General features: G+C 39.3%; 1 protein-coding gene across 1 annotated transcript in view; it reads left to right on the forward strand.

Annotated features, from left to right (window-relative positions):
* Positions 1-23,660, forward strand: part of LRRC2 (leucine rich repeat containing 2) — a 71,839-nt gene that overhangs the window by 42,190 nt on the left and 5,989 nt on the right. Inside the window, exons 5-7 of the mRNA XM_014936010.1 lie at positions 4,501-4,637; positions 20,130-20,275; positions 22,407-22,562. Of these exons, the coding sequence (XP_014791496.1) occupies positions 4,501-4,637; positions 20,130-20,275; positions 22,407-22,562 (439 nt within the window). The remainder of the gene's footprint in view (positions 1-4,500; positions 4,638-20,129; positions 20,276-22,406; positions 22,563-23,660) is intronic.

Here is a 23,660-nt window from a genome sequence, read left to right on the forward strand (position 1 = left end):
CCATTTAGGGAGGGGAACTTTTATTTTGCGTGAGGAGATTAGAAGAATTGGCTTATTCAGGCTTGTAAAATAAATTCTGATATATCTGCTGCCTATGAAAACAACAAAATCAGGGAAGGAAAAGAGCAATTCAAAGATAAAATTGGCAAAAGAATTAATGATTATACAACTTCTACAAAAAAATTCAGACTGGCAATCTGAAGACCATTCCAGATCATGAAAAGGATGAAATTTGGTAACTTTGTTTCCCCATAAAAGAGTGGATGTCAAAAAAGAAATTACTTTTAAGATGGAATGTGATAAATCAGAAAATGGAATTATGTGAAGTAATGGTGTAAGGATCCAGGAGATCCTAGTGAGTCCTATATATGTCTTATGGTCCTAGAGGGAGGGTTAATTCTTGACTACTGCTCAGCTGTAAAGTGGCATAACTTATTACAGTGGGGAGATGGAAGGTGAAAAACAACCATTACACAGAATTCCAAGAGATTTCTCTCTGCAGACAGGTCTCAGTGATCTCTATCCTACTCATCTATATTGTCCTGACTTTGTTATCAGAATTAAATTCAGTTGTAAGATGCATGGCTTTTTCCAGTAATTTTCATAGTCTTAGCCACAGCAATTACTGACAATTGTGTGTAGGTTCTGTAGTGTGCTTCACTACAGATTAGAGAAAGATTATATATGACAAGAAAAAATGTGGTGCATCTTCTATTTCCTTGCTTTCTCATACTTGCAAGCAAGACAAACCATATTGTGAACATTGACATACATGTTAGAAATTGTGAAAGAAGATAAAAACTTGAAGAGCCATGCTTTCAGAACGCAAGAAAGTCAGAAAGAGAAGTGTGTTTGTCTCCATTACTCTTCCTAGAAAGGCTGCTTAATTTTTGTGGTTTTTTTTTTGTAAGCAATTCTGTTCCATGTCTCCTAGTTATGCACCAGAGATGCATCCTCTGCGCAGAGTTAGGCAAGAGGGTGATTAGGATGCTGGTGACACTAGATGCCTTCTCTGCATTAGTTCTCCAGCTACTAATGGAACTGAGAAGCAAAAGTTTCAGTGTTTGAAAAGTTAGCAACTACATCTGTTGTGAGTTAACACTCATAGGCAGCTAAGCCTCACATGGCTTGCTCAGGACCCTGCAGCAATTGGAAGGGCAAAAATGAGAAAACCCATACATCAACATAAAGACAGTTTAATAAGTGAAGAAAAACAAACAAGCAAACAAACACACAAACAAGCAAGTGATACAAAAGCAATCACTCACCACTAGCTGACCAATGCTTAGCCAGTCCCTGAGCAATAGCCACCTTGCCCATTCCTTCCTCACTCACAGCTTTTACTGCGAGTCAATAATATCATGGTTTATGCTATAGTATATTTCTTTGGTCAATTCAGGTCCAGTGTCTTGGCCCTGTGCCATCCCAGCCTTTTGCCCACCCCTAGCTGCCTCACTGGGGCAGCAGAGTGAGAAACAAGAGAGGGCATTCATGCTGTGTAAATTCAAAACAGAGCAACACAAGGTCTGCTCTGAAGAAAATTAACTCCATTCCCGACAGACCCAGTACAATAACCCATTGCTAAAAGAAAAGACAAAACATTCCAGTGCTAGTGAGTGAGTGGCTCCTTTTTCTTTTCAGTGGGATTTGCTCTCCTGCATTGAGGGATTAATTGGATGAGGAATTAATTTGTTAATTTTGTTTTAAGGCATTTCTGCTTCAGTGATTATTTTGTGGCAATATGGTGGTAAGTTGATGTTTATGCAGCTTAGAATGTGAAGTAATATCTTCATTTGTCTACATTGTGGTACTAAACCTGGTGAGGCTTCATCATGGGTAGGCTGAACTTCCATTACTTTTGTGTGCTTAAAAATCCCAAAATAAGGCTGTTCACCCATTTACACCTTTAAGTCACTTCTATCACTCTCTTGCACCAGACCAATTACCCTTGTGCAACAGTAATGTACTGCCAAAACAATGTCTGTTGTAGTCATACAGAAAATTTTGCTTCTGCTATTTTAACTGAAATAGCACTTCACAATGAATAGGAAAGACAAGGTTACCTTCCTAAAAAGACAGCTGAATTTTGAAATACCACCTCAGTTTCTGTTTCCAGCAGAGCTAAAACTCGGAGGAAGCTGAGTGGAAACTTTTATTTGTTGCAAATTGTAGAGATTAATATAATGGAGTTCTTACCATATGGGGTAAGAACTTTCTGTGAGAAAGATTTGGGTGGTCCAGCCGTCATTTGAAGACAAATTTGTGTACAAGGGAGACTCTGGGATTTGTGTAAAATGCTTAACATGCTGTGAGATTTGGTGGCTGCTGGTACTAGTCATCAAAGTGCATAGCTCTTCCTTTAACAAGAATAAATTTCTCAAGGAAAACCCATGGGGCTTTCAATTCTCTGTTTCTCCTCTGCCTTTTCTGGGGAACCATCATCTGGCTTCTGGTGAGGATTTCCACACATAGCAAAACTTTTGCCTTGGAGGGAGTTTAGCTAAGTGTTAGTGCCTTAAAGATAAGCTCACAATTATTGCACTATTTTGAGCACTTGAGATGTACTGTAGGGAGAGTCTCTCCAGTGTCATCCAAGTCCCATGAACACTAGATTATTTTTAAAATTTTGATTATAAATAGAAGAATGAAATAGTATAAAATTGTGAATCTCATGTATGTCTTGTCTTGGTTTGCCAGTATATAGTCTGCTCTAAGAACCTGTTGACATAAGATGGTGTTCTCTCCCAATTTCCAGCTGCTGAATTCCATTTTAGTTTCTTACTGCTGCTTTTACTTGGGAATGCTGCACTCTATCACTGGTTAGAGGGGAATATTGCAGATGATATGAAGTTAGTGGTGTGGTTGATACACTTGAGGGAAGTGATGTCATCCAGGGGGACCTGGACAGGGTTTAGGAGTGGGCCAACGTGAACTTCATGAAAGTCAACAAGGACAAGTGCAAGGACTGCACCCGAGTTGGGGCGATTTCCAATGTCAATACAGACTTGGGGATGAATGAATTGAGAGCAGGCCCACAGGGAAGGACTTGGGGATATTGGTGGAAGAGAAAACGGATATGAGCTGGCAACACACATTTGCAGCCCAGAAGCCAACTGTATCCTAGGCTCCATCAAAAGAAGAGTGGACAGCAGGTCAAAGGAAGTCATTATCCCCTTATACTCCATGCTTGTTGACTCCAATTGGAATACCGTAACAAGTTCTGAGGTCCCCAGTACAAGAAAGACATGTAATTGTCTGAATGGGTCCACAAGAGTGCCATGAAAATGGTCAGAGGGCTGGAAGGTTTCTTCTATGAGAAAAGGCTGAGAGAATTGGAGAAGAGAAGGCTCTGAAGACGCCTTATTAGAGCCTTTCAATATATGAAGGGGGCTTATGAGAAAGATGAAGAGAGACTTTTTACCAGAGGTTGTAGTGACAGGACAGTAGGCAACGGTTTTAAACTGAAAGAGGGTAGATTTAGATTGGACATAAGAAAGAAGTTTTTTATGATGAGGCTGGTAAGCCATTGGAACAGGTTTCCTAGAGAAGTATGGATGCCTTATCATAGGAAGTGTTCAGAGTTAGGTTGGATGGAACTTTGCAGTAGATGATCTTTGAAGGTTCCTTCCAACTGAAACCATTTTGTGATTCTGTGGTTTACTGATCTATGCGTTGCAACAGCACAGCTGTCCATAGTATGTTCTCATTTTGTTATGTATGTATTTAAGGATTCGTTTGCTAAAACATCAGCTATGTGATACATTCAAATTCCTTACTTCCTTCCCCTTTGATTGTATCACAATATTGTTTGCACTTTTTAAGTATAATGCACTTTGCATTTTAATGATATTTCCAAACTTGTTTTTATGTAAGATTATATAATTTTATAAGCTGAAGAAACAGAAAGTATGAACGAAACAGAAACAGAATGGGACTAAATTCAGCCTAGAATATTATAAGGGGCTTAAAATTAGGCTGAAAAGGATGATAAATTGCAATTAAAAAAATAGTGAAGCAAATGGACACATCCATTATCTTCTATAATCAAAAGTATGAAATGCTGGATATGAAAAACAGAATTCTTGATGTAATAAGTTTAGCAGGAGAGATAGTTTGCAATGAACAGTTTCTATAAAAAAATACTAAGATGTTTTTCAGTTAGCAGGGAAGTTTTCTACAGTGGCCAAACCAGAAGCCAACTTGTCTAGTTTCAGCTGAGGTCAATAGGCATCTCCTCTCTGGTAGAATTAAGATCTTTGCAAGTCTTTCCTTTCAAACTCTCACCAAAACTATTTCTGATTAAGGGAACTCATACAAGTGCAACACAGCACTATTGCATCTACACAATGTTAGGGACCATGCAGAAAATATTTATTAATCTCTTATTCATCAACACATTTAGGAGTTTTCTCCCTGCTAAACTGAGTATGCCTCTTATTTTTATTTTCTTCCTTATTTTTTTTCTAAAATGCACTGATTTTAATTATCTTTCCCTCACAGGCTGCTTAAAAAACCTCAAAGTGCTCAATGTGAGTTTCAATAATTTGAAGTCAGTCCCTCCAGAACTGGGTGATTGTGAGAATCTGGAAAAACTTGATCTCTCTGGAAATATGGAAATAAAAGAGCTCCCGTTTGAAGTAAGATAAAACATCTTTTTTCTTTGGCTTATAAGATATCTTATCATAGTCTTAAAATCTTTTCTTAACTGATTAAATCACATTCTTTGCAGTTTTAAGCAATAACATTTTAGTACTAATATCACTGGAAATGCTTCAGCAGCAGTTAAACACGACCAAGTTTCTTTGTTTTGGTTTTCAAGTGACTAAATTTTGCCTGTATTTATTCTGATATATGAAGGAGGACATGATCCCAAGGGGATTTGTCCAGTGATGATAAAGAGAAGACTGCAAATAGCTATTTTCTGTGAAAATGAAGCGCATCTTGACAGTCAAATTCACATACTAACCTTCATTTGTTCCCCATGTTTTTCTTTAAAAGAATATGGAGAGTTCCATAAACAGCACTGCATGTTTCTATGAGCATAAACACCTGCTGAAACGGATATTACGTGTGAGGCATGACATGAATATATAATAAAGACTGAGAAAAGGACTTCCAGGCATGAACCAACATTATTTTTTGTGTTGGATGCGTAACTGCTGTCTGCCACAGCGGCTCTGAGGCTTATTATTCACGGAGAAATGAAACCATTGGCTGGTACCTAACCACTATTTCAGATGTCATCTGTATTTTTTAGGTTCTTAATATCCTGATTCCTGGAGAATGAGTTGGGGGAGCTTTAGGGAGCTGTGTCATGCTCTTCTTTGCTGATTTCTACTTTTTCTCTTAACATTTGTAAATGGTGATGTGATGTTAGAGTGGATTAAAGTTATGTGAGATTTGACCATGACTGTGTTCTATTCTGAGGAAATGTGAACAGTGATTAAATTTCTCCTCTGACTTTTCACTGTAAGATATTTGTCTGAAAAGAATAGTTTAAAAATGATGTGAAGTTAACAAAAACAATGAGTGAACATTAACTTCACGTCATAATTGGACAATGTATAAAAGTGCTAGCAGCAGCACAAACAGTGCAGGTCTCCTTTCTTCTTTCCTTCTCCTTCAGAAGGCAAAGATAGGAGATAAACCGCATGAAACTTAACTGCTTAAAAAGAACCATAATGTAATCCGAAAAACATACATCCTGAACAAGCAAAGGAATTAAATATAAGCAAGAGTAAGTATATTCAAACCTGTGGACTAGAATAGTGAATTTAGCCTCGATTGTTGGTGTGTTGAAATCATGAGCATTTTCCCAGTTACATCTAAAAGCCTTGTAGTGCATAGTCTTACCCATGTCTGTGCATTATGGGTAGCCTTTGCATGTAAACCAGCTGTGCATGTAAGTCTTTCAAGGGCTGAGAAACACTGAGATAACTTTCTCCTGGAAAGTGCAAAAGTGTTGTTCTCTTCTGGCAGTGTCCTATTCAGTGGGACTGAGAGCTACTAAAAGCACAGTACTTTGTGCTCACCAGCACAAAGCAGAGGAGGAGAATCACTTGACCTGCTGGCCACGCTTCTTTTGATGCAGCCCAGGATACAGTTGGCTTTCTGGGCTGCAAGAGCACATTGTTGGCTCGTATCCAGTGTTCCATCCACCAGTATCTCCAAGTCCTTCTTGGCAGGGCTGCTCCCAATCCTTTCATCCCCCGACCTGTATTGATGCTGGAGGTTGTCCTGACCCAGATGCCAGACCCTGCACTTGATTTTCTTGAACCTCATGAGCTTCACATAGGCCCACTCCTAAATCTTGTCCAGGTCCATCTAGATGGCATCCCATCCATCAAGCATGTCAACTGCACCACTCAGCTTGGTGTTGTCTGCAAATTTGCTGAGGATGCATTCAATCCCACTGTCTCTATCATTGTCATTGATGAAAATATTAAACTGTACCAGTTCCAATATGGTCCAATATGGTCTCCTGAGGGACACTGCTTGTCATTGATCTCCACCCAGACATTGAGCCCTTACCCACTACTTTGTGGATATGATTATCCAGCCAATTCCTTATCCACCTAACAGTAAGTATACCCATCAAATCCATATGTGTCCAGTTTAGAGAGAAGGATGTTGTGGGGGACCATGTCAAAGGCCTTACAGAAGTCCAGATAGACAACTTCTGTAGCTTTTCCTTTGTCAACTGAGGTAGTCATCCCATAATAGAAGGCCACTATGTTGGTCAGGTAGGATTTGTCCTTGGTGAAGCCATGCTGAATTAAACCACCTCCTTGTCCTCCACATGCCTTAGCATAGATGATCTGTTCCTTGATGTTCCCAGGCACAGAGTTGAGATGGAGAGATCAGTAGTGTCCAGGATCCTCCTTTCTACCCTTTTTAAAAATGAGTGCAAAGTTTTCCTTCTTCCAGTCACCAGGGACTTCATCCAACTGCCATGACTTTTTTAATATCTCAGAGAGTTATTTGGCAACTACCTAATTCTCAGGATTCTGGGATGCATCTTTTCAGGTTCTATAGACTTCTCTATGTTCAGATTCCTCAAGTGGTCACAAACCTGATCTTCTCTCACAGTGGGAGGTACTTTGCTTCCCTAATCTCTGCCTTGCAGTCCATCCACTTGAAAGATGTGGGAAGGGAGGCAAAAAAGTTGTTGAATACCTCAGCCTCCTTCTTGTTTGTTGTTACCAGTTTGCCAGTTGTGTCCGTCAGGGGGGATACACTTTCTTTGACCTTTCTTTTCTGGTGACATAACTGTAGAAGCCTTTCTTACTAATCTTTGCATCCTTTGCCAACTTCAGCTGTGCCTTGGCCTTCCTGACCCCATCCTTATCCAACTGGGCAGTGACCCTATACTCTTCTCCGGTTACCTGTCCCTGCTTCCACTGTCTGTGCATTTCCCTCTTGCTCTTTAGTTTGACCAGCAGGTCTCAACTCAACTGTGCTGATCTCTTGCATTCCTTTCCTGATTTCTTACACACATTTCTTTCTTTAAGCATACTTAAAGCATCCTTAAAGTTCTGCCCAGCTCTGTTCTGCTCCCTTGTCCCTGAGGGCAGCTTCACAGGGGTTCCTATTGACTAACTCCTTGAAGAGCTGAAATTTTCCTTTCCTAAAATTCAGGGTCCTGACTTTACTCTTCGCCTGACCCATGTTCCTCAAGCATTTGAACTCCGTCACTGCATGACTACTGCAGCCCAAGCTGCCTCCAATCTTGATGTCACTGAACTGACTTGTGTTGGTGACCAACAAGTCCAGTATTGCATCTCCTCTGGTAGGGCTGTCTCGAGTTACAGGAATAGTTGGTGCCATTTCACTGTTTACCTGAAACATATAGAATTATAATTGCCTGTCTTTTGCATCTTTCAACCATACTAAAATTAAAAAGCTGATGTGATTAAAGATTCATTAAGTGCTAACATTAGTCTCCTAAAATTTTCAAACACAGCAGTATCCAGAACAGACATAAATAACTTTTTATATATTAATACAATTTCAAAAGATATTTTAAAACTGAAGTTTAACACTTGGAAAGTTTTTGGTCTCTTCTGGTCTGGTTCTGTTTTTCTGACCAGTTCTATTTAACAAAGGAAAACATTTAGCAGAAAGGGCAGGCACAAGCTCTAGGCAAGTGCAGGGAGACTTCAAATAAATCCCCAGTGGGCCTTTCTGTATACCTGATTATGCAGGCAAGACACCAGCAGTCTCAAAAGATATGTAGAACAACAGATTGTTTTACCAGCATGTTATTCTTAAAAGCTGTACACTTCCAAGCCTGTTTCTTTCCCCTTCCATTTATTTTTTATGTGTGTAACAATTATGAAATGAAAAATACAGTCAGGGGGATGTACAGGACATTAATTTCCCAGGGATTTCACTATCCAGTCAGGCACTGGAAGAGCTCACCCTTAGCTCCTTCTTCTCCCATGCAATGGGATTATAAAGGACCTGTAAATTCTTCACATTTGTAGAATCTTTAGAAAGTTACAAAGGAGTCATGTATTGGAGTTGTTAAAAAATGCACTTTTTTTTTTGGTGGGTGTTTTTTAGGACCACAGAGCAGAGAGAAGTGGTGTAATAAAGTGCTTAACAGTGCCAACAGCATTAAGCCAGCCTCTGGTGAAATTCTTAATTTTAAATTATTGGCAAAAGTTCGTCTGTTTTTAATCAAACCAGCATTTCTCTACATATATTTTTCCAGTTGCTTGGTTTGGGTGCATTTCAGTTACACAAGCTGTCATCTTGCCCTTCTTTGCTCAGTGCTTTGAATTTGCTCAATGCTCACAATGAGTTGCTTTCCAATACAGTTGGCCAAAGTGCTGTCAATCCATGCAGAGCAACAGCTGCTTATAGAACTGGTGTAAGATGTAACATCAAATGTTAGCAGCAGGGGTGTGAAACTCAAAAGAGCAGGTGCAAAGGTGTTAGGTGTCAAAGGAGATGCATGAAGGCCTTACTGTTGCAGGGGCTCTCATAAATGTTTTAATAGACAAGGGGCTAAAGAAGGGTGTGTGTCTATGTTAGGAAACAGGATTATGTAGTTAGGCTTAGGAAAGTGTATCAGTTGATCCTGATCTTGACAGTGTACTTCCAAAGTCTACTAATTAATATAGCATCACTTCAAAACCACTCCACTATCAGAGCAAATCAGCAGCTAATAATAACAGCCCACTTCATTGGAGAACTGACCCATGCCTACCTCCATGCTGTGGTAGCCAGTGACCTTTCCTTTACCTTTCACATGAGTTCAATAAATGTAACATCACCTTTCATGGTCTGAAATTTTTTTATAGTTGGGAAGGACAGAGAAGTAGTTTTACAGCATAAGGGAAGACTTAACAATGAGCAAAGGGGCATAATATGAACACTTCAACATGCCTATGTTTTTACAAAAAAGCATGAGTCTCATTGTAAAATAACTCTGTGGTAGGAAGAGTGCCACTGTTTTCTCTAAAACAGTTCAAACTTTCTCTGAAAACAGTTCAAAATCTCTTTAAGTGCAACGGCAAAATAGGTTTTCAAAATCCTGATTGTATATCCTCCATTCATCAGTGACATAGTCTGAGGGAGAATTTGCCTAACTACTGAATGGAAGCAGAGAGGAAAACAAATACATAGCATTATCACATTTGCATATTTTAACTTAAAGAAGAATGTCTCTGGTGCCCACATGGGTTGATGAGAGTCAGAAGGATTGTGTAGGTGAAGGGAGAAAAGCATGCTATTTGTTATTCCATAAAGTGCAGCTAATGAGAGGTGTTATTTATTCTGTAAGAAGAATAATGTTGGAGGGTCTAACTGAAGTTAATGTATTTAATTTATTACTGAATACATTCCTATCATTGTTAACTCCTTATAGGTAGTTACATGATTGATCAACTCTTCACAGCTGTAAGCAACACTTGGTAAGGCTGATGGATTTTTATTTGTCATCATTGATCAGTGGGAAAGGCATAAACTAAAAAGGCACCCACATCAGTTGAAGGCATATATCATCTTATGGTTTTGTTTCATATAGAGCTCAGCCAGTTAAGATCTCTACTCTACTAGTGCTGGTCAAAAGAGACTAAAATTATACCCAAAGTGAAGTGGAAGTGATGTTGAAGATGCAAGGGAGTTCAAGGGAGGATATGGTCCAGTGGTCCATGATTTTCTTATTGAAGAGATGCTAGCTCCCTAACCTGGGCCTCTGTCATGGTTCTGAACTGCAGTGTAAAGCATGATGAGTTTCAGGTTAAGACATTAATGGCTGGAAAACTCAGAACAAATATCAAAAAGAGGCATGTCTTCACCTGCTGTTTAGACTATCCATCTAATTCACTATTGTGGCTTGCCATTGAACTGGTAACTACTAACGGATTTTAGTAGGAGTGTAATTTTATGAACAATAAAAACACAAGTTACAAAGGTTATGGTAAGGTTAAAGTGACTTCATGCTTTATGGAGTAAATGCAACTTTGCAGGAACAAGATTTCCCAGACCTCCCTTATCTTTTACTTTGCAAAATCAATCCTGGTAATTTTTTTCTTCCAACCTATTTTTAATTGACATAAGTTTTGTTTGCTTCCCCATCACTTCCATTACTCTAGGCACATAAGCCAATTACTTTGCACTAATCTGAGGTGATACCATAAATCTTGGTCTGCCAAATTCCTTGGCCCACAACTAGAGACTCTGTGCATCAGTTTACACGGGCAGTGTGGTTTCTGGGTATATGTGGCCAATGCTCGCCTCTGTGTAAAGTTTCTGTGAAGAATGTGTGTGACTATGCAACAGAACTTCCCCTGGCATTGTCTGGTTATATGATACACAATTATATGGCAATATGATTGAGTAGAGTATGGACCACTAGACTGCTGAAGAGGGCTATGACTCCTAGCTTCAATCCTGTCAGGTAGCTTGTGCTTCCTGGCAAGCTGTTTTGAGGCTGCTATTTTGTCTCATTGTGAAATACAGAGCTGGTCAGATAAAAGTTATGTCTGACCTACGTGATTCTGATGAGAGAGGGGCTGCAGTGAATTAGAAGATACATGTGTCAGGATCACACATGGGCATCACTGTTTCATGATTCGTTGTTATTCTTTTCTGCCTTTGTTGCTGGTGTTAGGTTTTTTGGTTGGTTGGTCGGTTGGTTTTGGTATAAGTAGTTTTTTGGCGAATTCTCTTTTCTCTTTGCATACACTTCTCACAAGGCAGGGAAATCGTTAAGAAGAGGCCATGTTTCCCCAGACTCCTTTTAATATAGTTGAAATATTTTTCATTCTCAGAAGCTGGCTCCAAGTCTTCAGGTTACTAATACAAAATGCTTGTTGAAATGCTCGTTACAAACAATAAAAGGTTGACTAAACTCAAGGACCTAATGTGATGCTGGAATTGTAGAATGATGGATGTGGAATGATTTATTAAAAAAAGGAAGGAAATGAGCATGTTATAAAAAAATATAGAGTATCTTAAATCCCCACTAATTTTATTACCATAATCAAAGAAATTCTTGATAGTTGCCTGAGACTTTTCACAATACACACCTGGAGTGGTCCTTAGTACCGCAAGACTAGAAATCAAGAAGCCCGTGTTGTACTTTCTCTAATGTATTTTTTAACCTTGGTAAGTGACTTCTTGCCACTGTGTTTCCTTTTGCTTTCTTCTATTTACTTGTCATGGCTATTAATGATATTAAAACTGGACAGTTGAGATCTCTCAACATGTTTTTCCAGCATAGCATCACGGAGCTTTATTTGCTGTTCTATGTACACTGGTAGTAATGATGCCAGTATCATACTACACTGCTAATAATAATGCTGAATAAATAGTGTTCAGTGTTATTCTACTAGAACATCAGTGAGGTGTTTGTGCCATATTCGGAGGTTGAAAGAATTTGAACTCTGATTGTTTGAAGTGTGACGTAAAAACAGAAGTTTTCATTATTTGTGTAAATGTCAGCTTCCTCTGAATTCTATAAAGTTCTTGAACTGAAAAACATGTTGTTGCAAAACATAGCCTAATTGTATGGAATATTGATTTTGTTGGGAAATGCAATGCTTTTTGGTTATGTTGCACTTGTGTTGTGAAGGATTTGGCCATCTTTTGGTGAGGGAAGAGAATATTTCTTAAAAGGGTCTGTTGATATATTCAAAAGACATCTACAGTCCATTCTGGAGATATAAGTTAATACCCATGTGCTACTGACATTGCTGCTCTTCCTCTTCTAATTTTTTTTAATGAAAACATATGAAGAGTATGCACCCGAAGTAAGATACTGGAGCCGCTTAAGTTGATGAGAAACCTGTAACTGACTTCTAGTAGAGCCTAGGTTTTCCTTCTAATGGGAGTCCTTAATTTACAAGTTTTGCAGATTTGAAGATGAGATGACTTTTTGATGGCAAAGTGCTATAATATATGCAGACTGTGTGTATCTGCAGGAGTAATATTATTAAAATTTAATGTAACCAATCAACATAAATTTATTTTTTGAGACAGCAGACTTGGTTTGGCTTCAGCCCAGAAAATCATTTATCGACTGCTTAATTTCATGCCCATGACTCAGCTGTTGGCTTGGGACAGCTTCTAAACTTAAACACATGATTCACATTCTTAGGGATTTTAACTGTATGAAGGTAGTCCTGCTCTTATTGCTATGTGATTCTTCAATCACCTTTGAATGATCAATACCTGTGAAGTGAATATTTTTGTGAATATTGCATGTGCAACCAGCTTTCTCATTTTTTGCAGACTGGAGGAAAGATTTATGTATAGAACAAACTGCTCTAATAAAAAACAGAGTCCCTTTCTATGAACTTTTTATGCTTAGATCATCATAGCTGTAATTACTCTACTAGACTTTAAACATTAGGTGTTTGAATTGGGTAACGCTCCAAAGATGAGAGGGGGTAATGTTAAACTTCCAAGTAAACAGTTTGGCATCAGAATAACAGCATCTGTTTGTGGATTAACTCTGCAAAAGATTTAGGATTTTAGGGTTGCAAAATGAGAATAATGTCATTTGGGTGAAGACTTACTTCCACATATATTTCTTGGATTTAGCTTATCATGTTACCACCAAATGAAGTGCTGTTTGAAGTCATGCATTGTTATGTTTTGGAGGGTTTTGTCACAAAATACGTGAAAGAGTACCCTGTTACTAAGGGGTGGTAATGCCTTTGCCTCCTCAAGTTCATGCGCCCAGTTTGGAAGTCCAGTGGTGGACTGGTCTATCAATATGCAAATATGTATTCATGAAAGATATCTTCTGCCTCTAAAGATGCCTGTACACTGTTTCTTTAATTGATGCTTTTCTCCAGAAATGTGAATGAGATTATAGAAGAGGTTATACTTACAGCTCTGTGAAAGAAAAGCTGAGGATTTGGTTTGAGTGCATGATATCTAAGTAAGCAAATGTGCATTTTGCACCCAGGGTGCTTCTGTGTCATATATAATGTACTGCTTTCAGCAGCCTAATGGGATACTGAGTGCCAATCTATGCATTTTTGGAGCCAGCATATGTGATGACCTGATCCTACTGAAGTAGTACAAATTTTCTTTGAATTCATTGAGTCTGATATCTCTGGACAAAAGTACGTTTGTAACGGAGTGATAGACATCTCCAGATTAATCCTTTGTTTTGTCTTGTCATACATTGACTCTGACGGGAGGCTGTTTCTGTCACTGAATATTTACATGTAATTGAAAGTACAGTGTTTTTGTAGTAGGGTGTCGCGGATGGGGTGATTATGATGCCGAATTTGCCCCAAAAGGCGAAATAGAAACTGCAGTCTTAGAAAATAGAAACTGCTCATAAAATAGAAACTGCTCAGAGACTAAGTTTTCAAGTCCATAAGCAGGAGGTATTTATTAACAACGCGTTGGGGAACTCTCCAGGCCGCCCTGGACAAAGAGTTCCGTCGGTTAGCAATCAGTGCAGCTTTTTTATACAAGTTTGAGTGTAGGTTACATCATCTTTACATGCATATTCATATATAGGCGGAGTCTTCCATTTTGGGGAGTCGTCTGGTGGGAGTTCCGGTGCCTTCATCAGGGTGGGGGATCGTCTTGTGAGTCTTCCTCGGATTAAACTTCTGAACTCTTCCTAATTTGGGTAGCTTCTTGGTGTACTTGGCAAGGTCGGAGTGACCTTGGTTCATCCTAAAATTGCTGAAGCCACTACTTCATGTTCTGGTGTTCCTTCCTATCAACTCGTTCTGTTCTTTCAGACAATTTATTACCTTCGTGATTTGGTAAGATCTAGCAAATGTAGCCTGACTGACCACAAACGGGGCCTGCAACTACTCAGAGCTATGACAAGAGAGGATGCAGGAATGTAGGGAGTAGTCCTGAGACCAGCACAATGATGTCTTGAAGCAGCAAAACAGTATTGTCGACCTTGTTAGGAGATAGGGGATTTAAAGAAGGAACCTAGCTTACATTTTAACTCCTTATTTCTCGAAGACTGCTTCCTTTGAGCGGTTTCAATTAACTTCACTAGTTAGAGTGAAGCAGTGAAATATTTATTAAGGTGAAACAGTGATTTAACAAAACCAGTAGTAAGTGCGATAAAAGCGGTGGTAAATGCGATAGTGTTTTATGAGATTCCATGTCAGGGTACACTCTAATATTTACTGCATAGAGGACAGGGTCAGACAAGCTGTCAGGGAGACCTTCCCGTTGAGTCACGAGGTTCAGAAAGGACCCCCTTGCTTTCTAAACTCCTTCTCAGAGAGGAGTCTAGGTGCGGCTGGATCCAATCCTAGTCCCAGACTTGGTCAACGGTTTGTGTCTAAAGGATCATATGTGCACAATCAATCCTTTACATTACTTAGCTAAGATTTCAAAGTTTAGCATGCTATTAGTCACTTACCGAGAATATGTTGCGTCAAGGAATCTCTCAACCTCGAGGAGTAGAACCTTAAGCGAGCGTCCTCACAAAAGGGGAGATCCTGGCGTGCAGCCGCTGCCATACAGGAGAGCTCAAAGGGCTCTTGGGCTGTCCACTATTTATACAGTAAGATAATTGACCTATAGTCATATTTTCATGGCAACAAAATTTCTAGGTCCCCACTCCAGACAGTATTTTGACTATGCTGCCAGCCATCCCCCAGAGACCAGGTGCAAGTTATCACGATTGCTGTTGTGATGGCCGTGGTGGCCAAGGCTGGGCAGGAGCCGGTGGGGGGGGCAAACCAGGGAGAGCACACCGCCACATAGGGCTTAACATGGCTACACCTTTTCATTTGTTGGTTGGTGCTAAGTAGTAGGTAACTCATAATAAAGTTACATGGAACCTCATCAGTAAATCCTGTTCATGGTAAAAAGCAGAACAGAAATAAAAGCACACCCGTTAATCAAATAACTTGTTCAGCCTTTTCTTTATCAGAGGGAAAGAGAAGAAGTGGAGTTCTACAGTGTTATCTGGATTATTTCTATGAACAAAATTATTAAGATAAGCAAAATGGGGCCATCTGTAAAATAAACATGACAATAGTGATTAAACATAAGGACCATAATGAGTGTGTCCAGGTAGCTAGACTATCAAATATAGCTATTTTTTAAAAGGGAACTTGCATGAAGCCTGTATACTGATTGATTCAAAGTTACATAATAAAGGAAAATAGCAAAAACCAACATCAATCAAAAATAAACTGTAACATAAAAATGATAAGGTAGCCGCTCTTGTTTGAAAATGAAATGTTATAAAAAGTGAAAAAATCTATCAGTCCTTCAAGAAAAAATAAAATATATAAGTTTTTCTTCAGAAAATATAGTACATAGCTGCCATAATTTCTAATGCATCTTATATCATAGGTGTTTGTTGGTAACATATCAGAGACAGATTAAATAAAAACCCCATTAGGTTTCAACATACTGTAGAAAATGGATAGGTTTTCATAAATATTACCCCAAAAGAACAAGCATGGAGGGCTTGCAGCTTACACAATACAGTCATGGATCCATATATTCTGCGGCATGCTGAACCAAGCTTCATATCAAGAGAGTCCATGGTCCTATATTTTGTTAGTACAATTTTATGGGAGTACAAACTCCTGAAAAATGTAGTTTTTCTTCTAAACATGTATTAAACCAATCTATTTCAATACTATATGAAAAATGGTAAGGGTAAGAAATACCATTTTAACATCTAGTGCTAATGTTACCACAATGTTTCAGCATGAGAGGTGACTGTATGTGAAAACAGTGTTTAGGATCTTGGGTGAACAGTGATGTAAATTTATTTTAAAATAATCTACTGCTTGGTGATTAGAGACTGTGGCTTTTCTTCTTTCTGGATGGTTTGAGAATATTTTGGGTACCATTTAAGCCTGTGAGACTTTGTTCTAATTCTATGCCTCTTAAATTCCTTTTGGGAGACTTTGTTGAAAGAAGTGTGTCAGCAGTTTTACCAAATTGTTCTGAGTACAGAGGAACTTGAAATATTTGCTTGGGATTTGGAATTGTGGCAATATTTCGAAACAACAGAGTAAATGCATTGTAAAGATGGTGTCAAATATTATCTTTATTCTCCCATTGCTACAATCTAGAAGAATGACTCTGTTTTCCTTGGTCAAAAGGAGGTTCTGTTTTCTTGGAAAAAATATTTAGTATTTGGAAAATATACAGTAGAGGAGTGAGTGTTCATTGCCAGTAGTCAGTCATCAAAATGACAAAATGGTTTTGAAGTGAAAGCTGTCAGAATAATATGTGTGCTTGCCTGTTCTGACTCAGAAGTGAGACATTTTCATGGTAATGCCTCACCAAGTTTGTTTTAATGTGGTGATGGGCAGATTTAGAAATTACACCTTTGACCTGAGAAACTTTGCTCCTGTATTTTGTTTCGAAAAGGTAAACTTAATTGTGTAGTCATTTGTAATATGATAACTTCCGTAAGTCTCCCTGAAAAGATTTCCCCAAATTTTAAGATCTGGCAGAAATTTAAGGTTATTTCTAGGAAGAAACCCTGAAAAAACCCCACACAACTACAACCAAACATGCCCCCCTCACCAGCAACCCCCCAAACAACAGCAACAAAAAAATCACCGAAAATTCCAAACCAAAGTGGCTGTGACGCAACACCAAGCTGTGAATGTGAGCATTTTAAATAACAAGGGTCAAATTAAGAGGGAATTTCACTGAATTTTGCTGAATTTTTAGAGTTGGAAGGGACCATAGAGATCATCTAGTCCAGCTCCTCTGCTGAAGCAGGATTGCCTAGAGCTCGTCAGAGCATGTTACTCAGGACTGCATCCGGGTGGGTCTTGAAAATCTCCAAAGAAGGGGACTCCACAACCTCCCTGGGCAGCCTGTTCCAGGGCTCTGTCACCCTCACTGTGAAGAAGTTTTTCCTCATATTTGAGTGGAACCTCTTATGTTCCAACTTGTGCCCGTTGCCCCTCATCCTTTCACTGGGAACCACTGAAAAGAGTCTGGCTCCCTCCTCCTTCAACCCTCCCTTGAGATACTTGTAAGCATTAATAAGGTCTCCCCTCAGCCTTCTCTTCTCCAGACTAAAGAGTCCCAGCTCTCTCAGTCTTTCTTTATAAGGGAGATGCTCCAATAGCCACAAGAGTGCACTGCTTGCTTATTGTCATTTTACTGTCCACCAGGACCCCTAGATCTTTCTCTTCAGAAGTTGCCTCCAGCAGGTCCACCCCTAACCTGTACTGGTGCTTGACATTCTTCTTCCCCAGGTGCAGGACCCTACACTTTTCCCTGTTGAACCTCATGAGGTTCTTCCTTGCCCAGCCCTCCAGCCTGTCCAAGTCTCGCTGGATGGCAGCACAGCCCTCCGGGGTGTCAGCCACCCCTCCCAGTTTGGTATCATCAGCAAACTTGCTGAGGATACACTCTGTCCCCTCGTCCAGGTCACTGATGAATATGTTGAACAGCACTGGACCAAGTATTGACCCCTGGGGGACACCACTGATTACAGGCTTCCAACTCGAACCTGCTCCATTAATCATTACCCTTTGAGTCCTGTCACACAGCCAGTTCTCAGTCCACCTCACTGTCCCCTCTTCCAGCCCATACTGCCTCAGTTTCCCAATGAGGATGTTATGGGAGACAATGTCAAAAGCCTTGCTGAAGTCAAGGTAGATGACATCTGCTGCCCTCCCCTCATCCAACCAACCAGTTATAGCGTCATAGAAGGTTATCAGATTGGTCAAACATGATTTACCCTTGGTAAACCCGTGTTGCCCACTTCCAATAACCCCCCACTCTTCAACTTGTTTGGAGATGACATCTAGAATGAGTCTCTCCATTACCTTCCCAGGGACAGAGGTGAGACTAACTGGTCTGTAGGTCCCAGGGTCCTCCTTCTTGCCCTTTTTGAAGACTGGAGTGATGTTGGCCTTCCTCCAGTCTCAGGCACCTCTCCTGTTCTCCATGACTTTTCAAAGATGATAGAGAGCGGCCCAGTGATAACATCTGCCAGCTCCCTCAGCACTCGCGGGTGCATCCCATCAGGGCCCATGGACTTATGAATGTCCAGTTTGGCCAAGTGGTCCCGAACCTGGTCCTCCTCTACTAGAGGAAAAATTTCCTTTCTCCATACCATCCCCCTTGCCTCCAAGGCCACAGATTCATGAGGGGCAGTCCTAACAGTGAAGATTGAAGAAAAGAAGGCATTCAGCAACTCTTCTTTCTCCGTGTCTTCCACTACTAGGATGCCCACCTCATTCATCAGTGGGCCCACATTATCCTTAGTCTTTCTCTTACTGTTAACATACCGAAAAACCCCCTTTTTGTTATTGTTAACTTTAATGGCCAAGATGAGCGCAGCTTGAGCCTTGGCCCTTCTAATTTTCCCCCTGCCTATTCTCACTGCTTCCTGGTATTTCTCCTTGCCTGCCAGGCCCCTTTTCCAAAGATCATAAACCTTCTTTTTGTTCCTGAATTCCAGCCAAAGCTCTCTATTTAGCCAGGCTGGTCTTCTTCCTTTTCTTCTTGTTTTTTGGGACTTGGGTATGGCTTTATCCTGCGCCTTTAAGAATGCCTCCTTGAAGTAAGACCAACCTTCCTGGGCCCCCTTGCTCTTAAGGACTGTCTCCCAAGAGACTCTTTCAACCATGCTCCTGAAGAAGCCAAAGTCTTGATAGTATTGAGGTAAAAAGAAGTTTGGCCATAAAATGTAACAAAATATTAATATATATAATAAATATATATTAATATATGTTTAATTCTTAATAAAGAAGAATAAAAAAATCTTGGTCAAGTGTTCAGAATGGATTCTATCACTTTCTGCTTTTTTCATAATTTATACTGTTGCTTGCATTTTGCTCATTTTGGAAGTGGAAAATACATATGTTTGGGGGGTTTTGGTTCCTGATTATATTCTACATTCTAAGAAACCTTCAGGCAAAGACCAATGAAAAATTTTTGCTACTTGCATGTTTTTATGAACATTGGTAGTGAGAATATTTGATTTAGTGCACTGAGAGCTTTATTTAACACATTTATTTAACAGCTGTATTTTATATTTGTAGTTAACCTTCATTGCGCCAAAGATTTTTAACTTAAAAATGTAATTCCTTTGAAAAGTATTCAAAGTATGCACCTTATTGTTTGCAATACGGATGATGTATTTTTAAAGAACTTCGAAAAATATTGGACCAAATTCTCTGACGCTGATAGTTTCATTTTCTAAGGGTCTTCTAGCAATACACTCTCAGTGCATAACAGAGTTATGCCAAAGGAAATCTACACATTTTTGATGGGAGTTATAAAACCTCTGATTTTGAGAATGATAACCTGACATCTTCTAATTGTCAAAACTGTGTTTTTTCACTTCAGAGCTTAGTTCATATGTAACCTAGGAAGGAACCAATTCAATGTCTGGTTTCAATATTGGTGTCATCTCAAACTATAGGTTTTTTTAGATTGAAGATTTCATTCAATGTCATGAGAGCATTACAAAAGTGACGAACATTTTGGAAGGTAGTTATTTCTGAAATCCTTTTTCCTATGAAATGATATCTAAGAGATAAGACTGGCAGAAAGCTGAATAAAAAAAACCCATGCAATTTTTATTTTTCTAAGTACTTTGCGAGGAATAAGAATGTTTGATGAATGAAATGTCTTCTTGTATTTGAAAAATGTAACTAAAATAAAACACTACTTCTCTCTAGCTGAGTAACCTGAAACAAGTTACAGTTGTGGACGTGTCAGCAAACAAGTTCCATTCTATTCCAATCTGTGTGCTCCGGATGTCTAACTTGCAGTGGTTGGATATTAGCAGCAACAACCTGACAGATCTTCCCGAAGACATAGACAGGTAGTTTATTTTTTTAATTCATTGACAGGCCTGTGAACTGTAAAGCAAATCTAGACAATAACAAGCTTCTGAGGGATACCATTAAAGAAAAATCACATTAAAAAGTCACAGAAACTGCATTTTCTAGCTTGTTGATTGCGGACTGCACAGTCAGTGCCTTTACTGTTCTGTTAACTAATTGTATTTTCTGCCACATTCATGATAATTTGTCATTATATTCAGGCATTGTTATTTGGGAAGTTCATGGGGCATAGTCTGCCCCAGTTCCAGCTAAGGAAACTCCCCAGTTCCAGCAAAGGTGACTCACCGAATGGAATTGGCAGCAATGTCTCTCTGGAGGATAGATGGGATGGAGGGGAAGATGAACTAAAGTATATCTAAGTTAATGAAAGCACCTGATAAACTTTGACAGTAAAGCAGAAAAAATATTGGTAAGATTAAAAAGAACACTGACAATCCTCCTCTCCTATTCTGAAGTATATATGCATGTACACACATCACCTCAATCTCTCAATTTAGAGATCCACTAGAACTAGTTTTAAAAAACAAACATGTTAATCTCTTTAATGGCGTATACCAGCCTGAGAAAGAACTTTTCTTTTCTCTTGGTCTATTTATTCAGTCTGATGTCCTGTTGTAACTCAGTTTACAAAACTTTACATAGCCATAAGTAAACCAGAACACATATTAACACATATTGGAAAAAATATGGATTGTTTATTTGTCTGGGAATAAGGATCTCTGAGGCACAAGAAACTTAACTGAAAACTCATTCAACCTTAACTTTCACAAGAGTTTTGTTGCTGGGCAAAAAGACTTTTTTGGGCATGGTGTAATCACAGATTTCTCTGACAGCAGGGCTGAAGTCTTAATTTGTTTTAGTAATTTACATAATCTAGCCACAACAGCATAAACCTGCCATTTTTTTCCAGGGGATCTGAGGAGATATTTAATTGCACTTCAAAGAGTTTCTAAGAGGATATTTTTACTTTATGGAAGGATACCCACTCAAATTGATGGGCATTTATTTTCCCTGTAACCTATATATATATATTTTCTATCTCCAAAATATTCCATTTCTGCATTTCATCTTCTCCATTTTGCACTGAGTTGCCAGCCTCGATACTAAAGCATCATATTCAGACACCACAGAATAAGGTTTTCTTTGTTTGACATAGAGTTTTGAATTTTGAAATCTCTTGGGCTCACGTGCATTCTGAAGACTAGAAAATTTCAGGGTATTCCCCCCCAGTAAATTGATACTCTTATTCAGACTCGTGGTTTCACTACCTGCAGTGTCAAAGAACCTCAGTGAACTATCATGAAGCCTGTAATTAAAAAAGATGAGTTGGCATAAACTGAAACCTTACTTATTGTCTTTCCCTGAATTCAAACAAACCGTACGGGCCTGATAAACAGTAGCCTGCAACACTGTTTTAGGAATGGACCCTTCTGGTCAAATGAGACAAACTTGTTTCATCAGTTTGTTATGCTTTTCATCTTCTACATACTCCAAGGAATGAATGCTCAGCCAGAAATTACCATTGCGTTAAGAAAAGCCAGAGGAAATAAAGTAAAAGAACCACAACACATTCCTCCACAAAATATTGTCATTAAATTGATTTCAGTGGGACAAGTTGCAAGAACCATATGACCAGGAGCTGGTCTTTCCCTTGCTCCCCACTGTACTAATTAGTCATGAAAAACAATAGATGTATCTAGCATGGAGGTATCTAGTTCACAGAAATCAACATATGGGCAAAGGTGTGAGCTAGTGACCCACTTTTTTTATTAGTTCCAGGATGCACAGGGTTAGGGTTTAGATCATATTATGTCGATATCTTCTGTACGAAAGCACAGTAATTTTTGTAACATTTTATCTTGGGTATGCTTCTGAGTAGGTGTCAGAAGTATGCTATTAATATCTATAAAGTTGAGCCATGACTGGAAATTTTTGTTAAAGTTGATTACAATTTCTGAAAGTGCAGTATGAGTAATTTTTGAGAAGCCAAAGATGGTGCATGTAGTTGTTCTTCTTTTACACAAGATTACATCTGTATTGCTATTTTAGATAGATGCTTCTTGCTGAAACAAATATTTTAATTTATCTTTATCTTTTACATTTTTACAGGTTAGATCAACTGCAGACACTTCTTCTACAGAAAAACAAGTTGACTTATCTTCCACGAGCTCTGGCCAATATGCCAAAACTCAGTTTGCTTGTTGTCAGTGGCGATGACCTGGTTGAAATACCCACAGCCATCTGTGAGTCAACCACAGGTTTAAAGTAAGTAAATGAGAGAGAGAAAGGAATCTGTTCTTAAGATAAAGTAGATGCACCCAGGAGAAATACTTTCACAAGCATCGGTTTCTACAGTACCTGGTGGTCAAATTCTGACCCAATTTATATCAGAGCCCTTAAGGAGGCATTAGAGAGATTGGAAATTGCAAAGGAGCTGCGGCTTTTTGATTTTTATCTGACAGTTGCCCACATTGTGAATCTGTATGCCTAAACTGATATTCCTATGTATACTTGGTCATGATACCTCTAATTGTGGAGTCACAAAGCCATGCCTCAGAGTGGCACCAGTATTCTGGCAGTTAGCCATTGACAGCCAGTGCTGTCAAAAGTATGCTGCTAGGAGTGGGAAATGTGGCTATTGAAAATTTAAGTAGTGTCACATGAGTTTATTAGTTCATATATTCTTTGTTGTGAAACAGTGCCTTGTTGCTGCATGCAGGATAAGACTAAAAGGTGTTTTAGTCTGCAGTTACAATGACCTTGCATTTCTGTGGGCGATGTTCAGGTTTTTGATTATGAAACCATTTGAGACTGTAGACTGGGTCTGGCTGGGACGGACTTAACTTTCCCCATAGCAACCCTCATAGTCCTGAGCTTTGTATTTGCAGTTAGAATGGTGCTGATAACACACCAACGTTTTTGAGTACTGTTGAGCAGTGCTCCTACAACGTCAAGGCTGTCTCTCCAATCCTCTCACACAGAGGCCAGTAGGCTGAGGATGAGCAAGAAGTTGGGAGGGGACATATCTGGGTCAGCTGACTCAAACTGGACAAAGCGATATTCCATACCGGCTCTTATTAAAAATAAGAGCTAAGAGAAAGGAAAAGGGAAGTGGGTCATTTGCTATTGAGGTGTTTGACTTCCAAAACAACTGCTACATGTGTTGAATCCCTGCTTCCCAGGAAGTGGCTGAATGTCACCTGTTGATGAGAAGTAGAGAATAATTTTTTTTTCTCTGCTTTGTTCCATACCTGGCTTTTGAGTTTCTTCATTAAGATGACTTTATCTCAACACGTGAGTTTGTCATCTTACATTCTTCTCCTGCCCCGCTGAGGAGGGGGAGTGAGAGAGCTGCTTGGTGGG

Source organism: Calidris pugnax, unplaced genomic scaffold (assembly GCF_001431845.1).
Source record: "Calidris pugnax isolate Ruff unplaced genomic scaffold, ASM143184v1 scaffold2, whole genome shotgun sequence".
Lineage (NCBI taxonomy): Eukaryota > Metazoa > Chordata > Aves > Charadriiformes > Scolopacidae > Calidris > Calidris pugnax.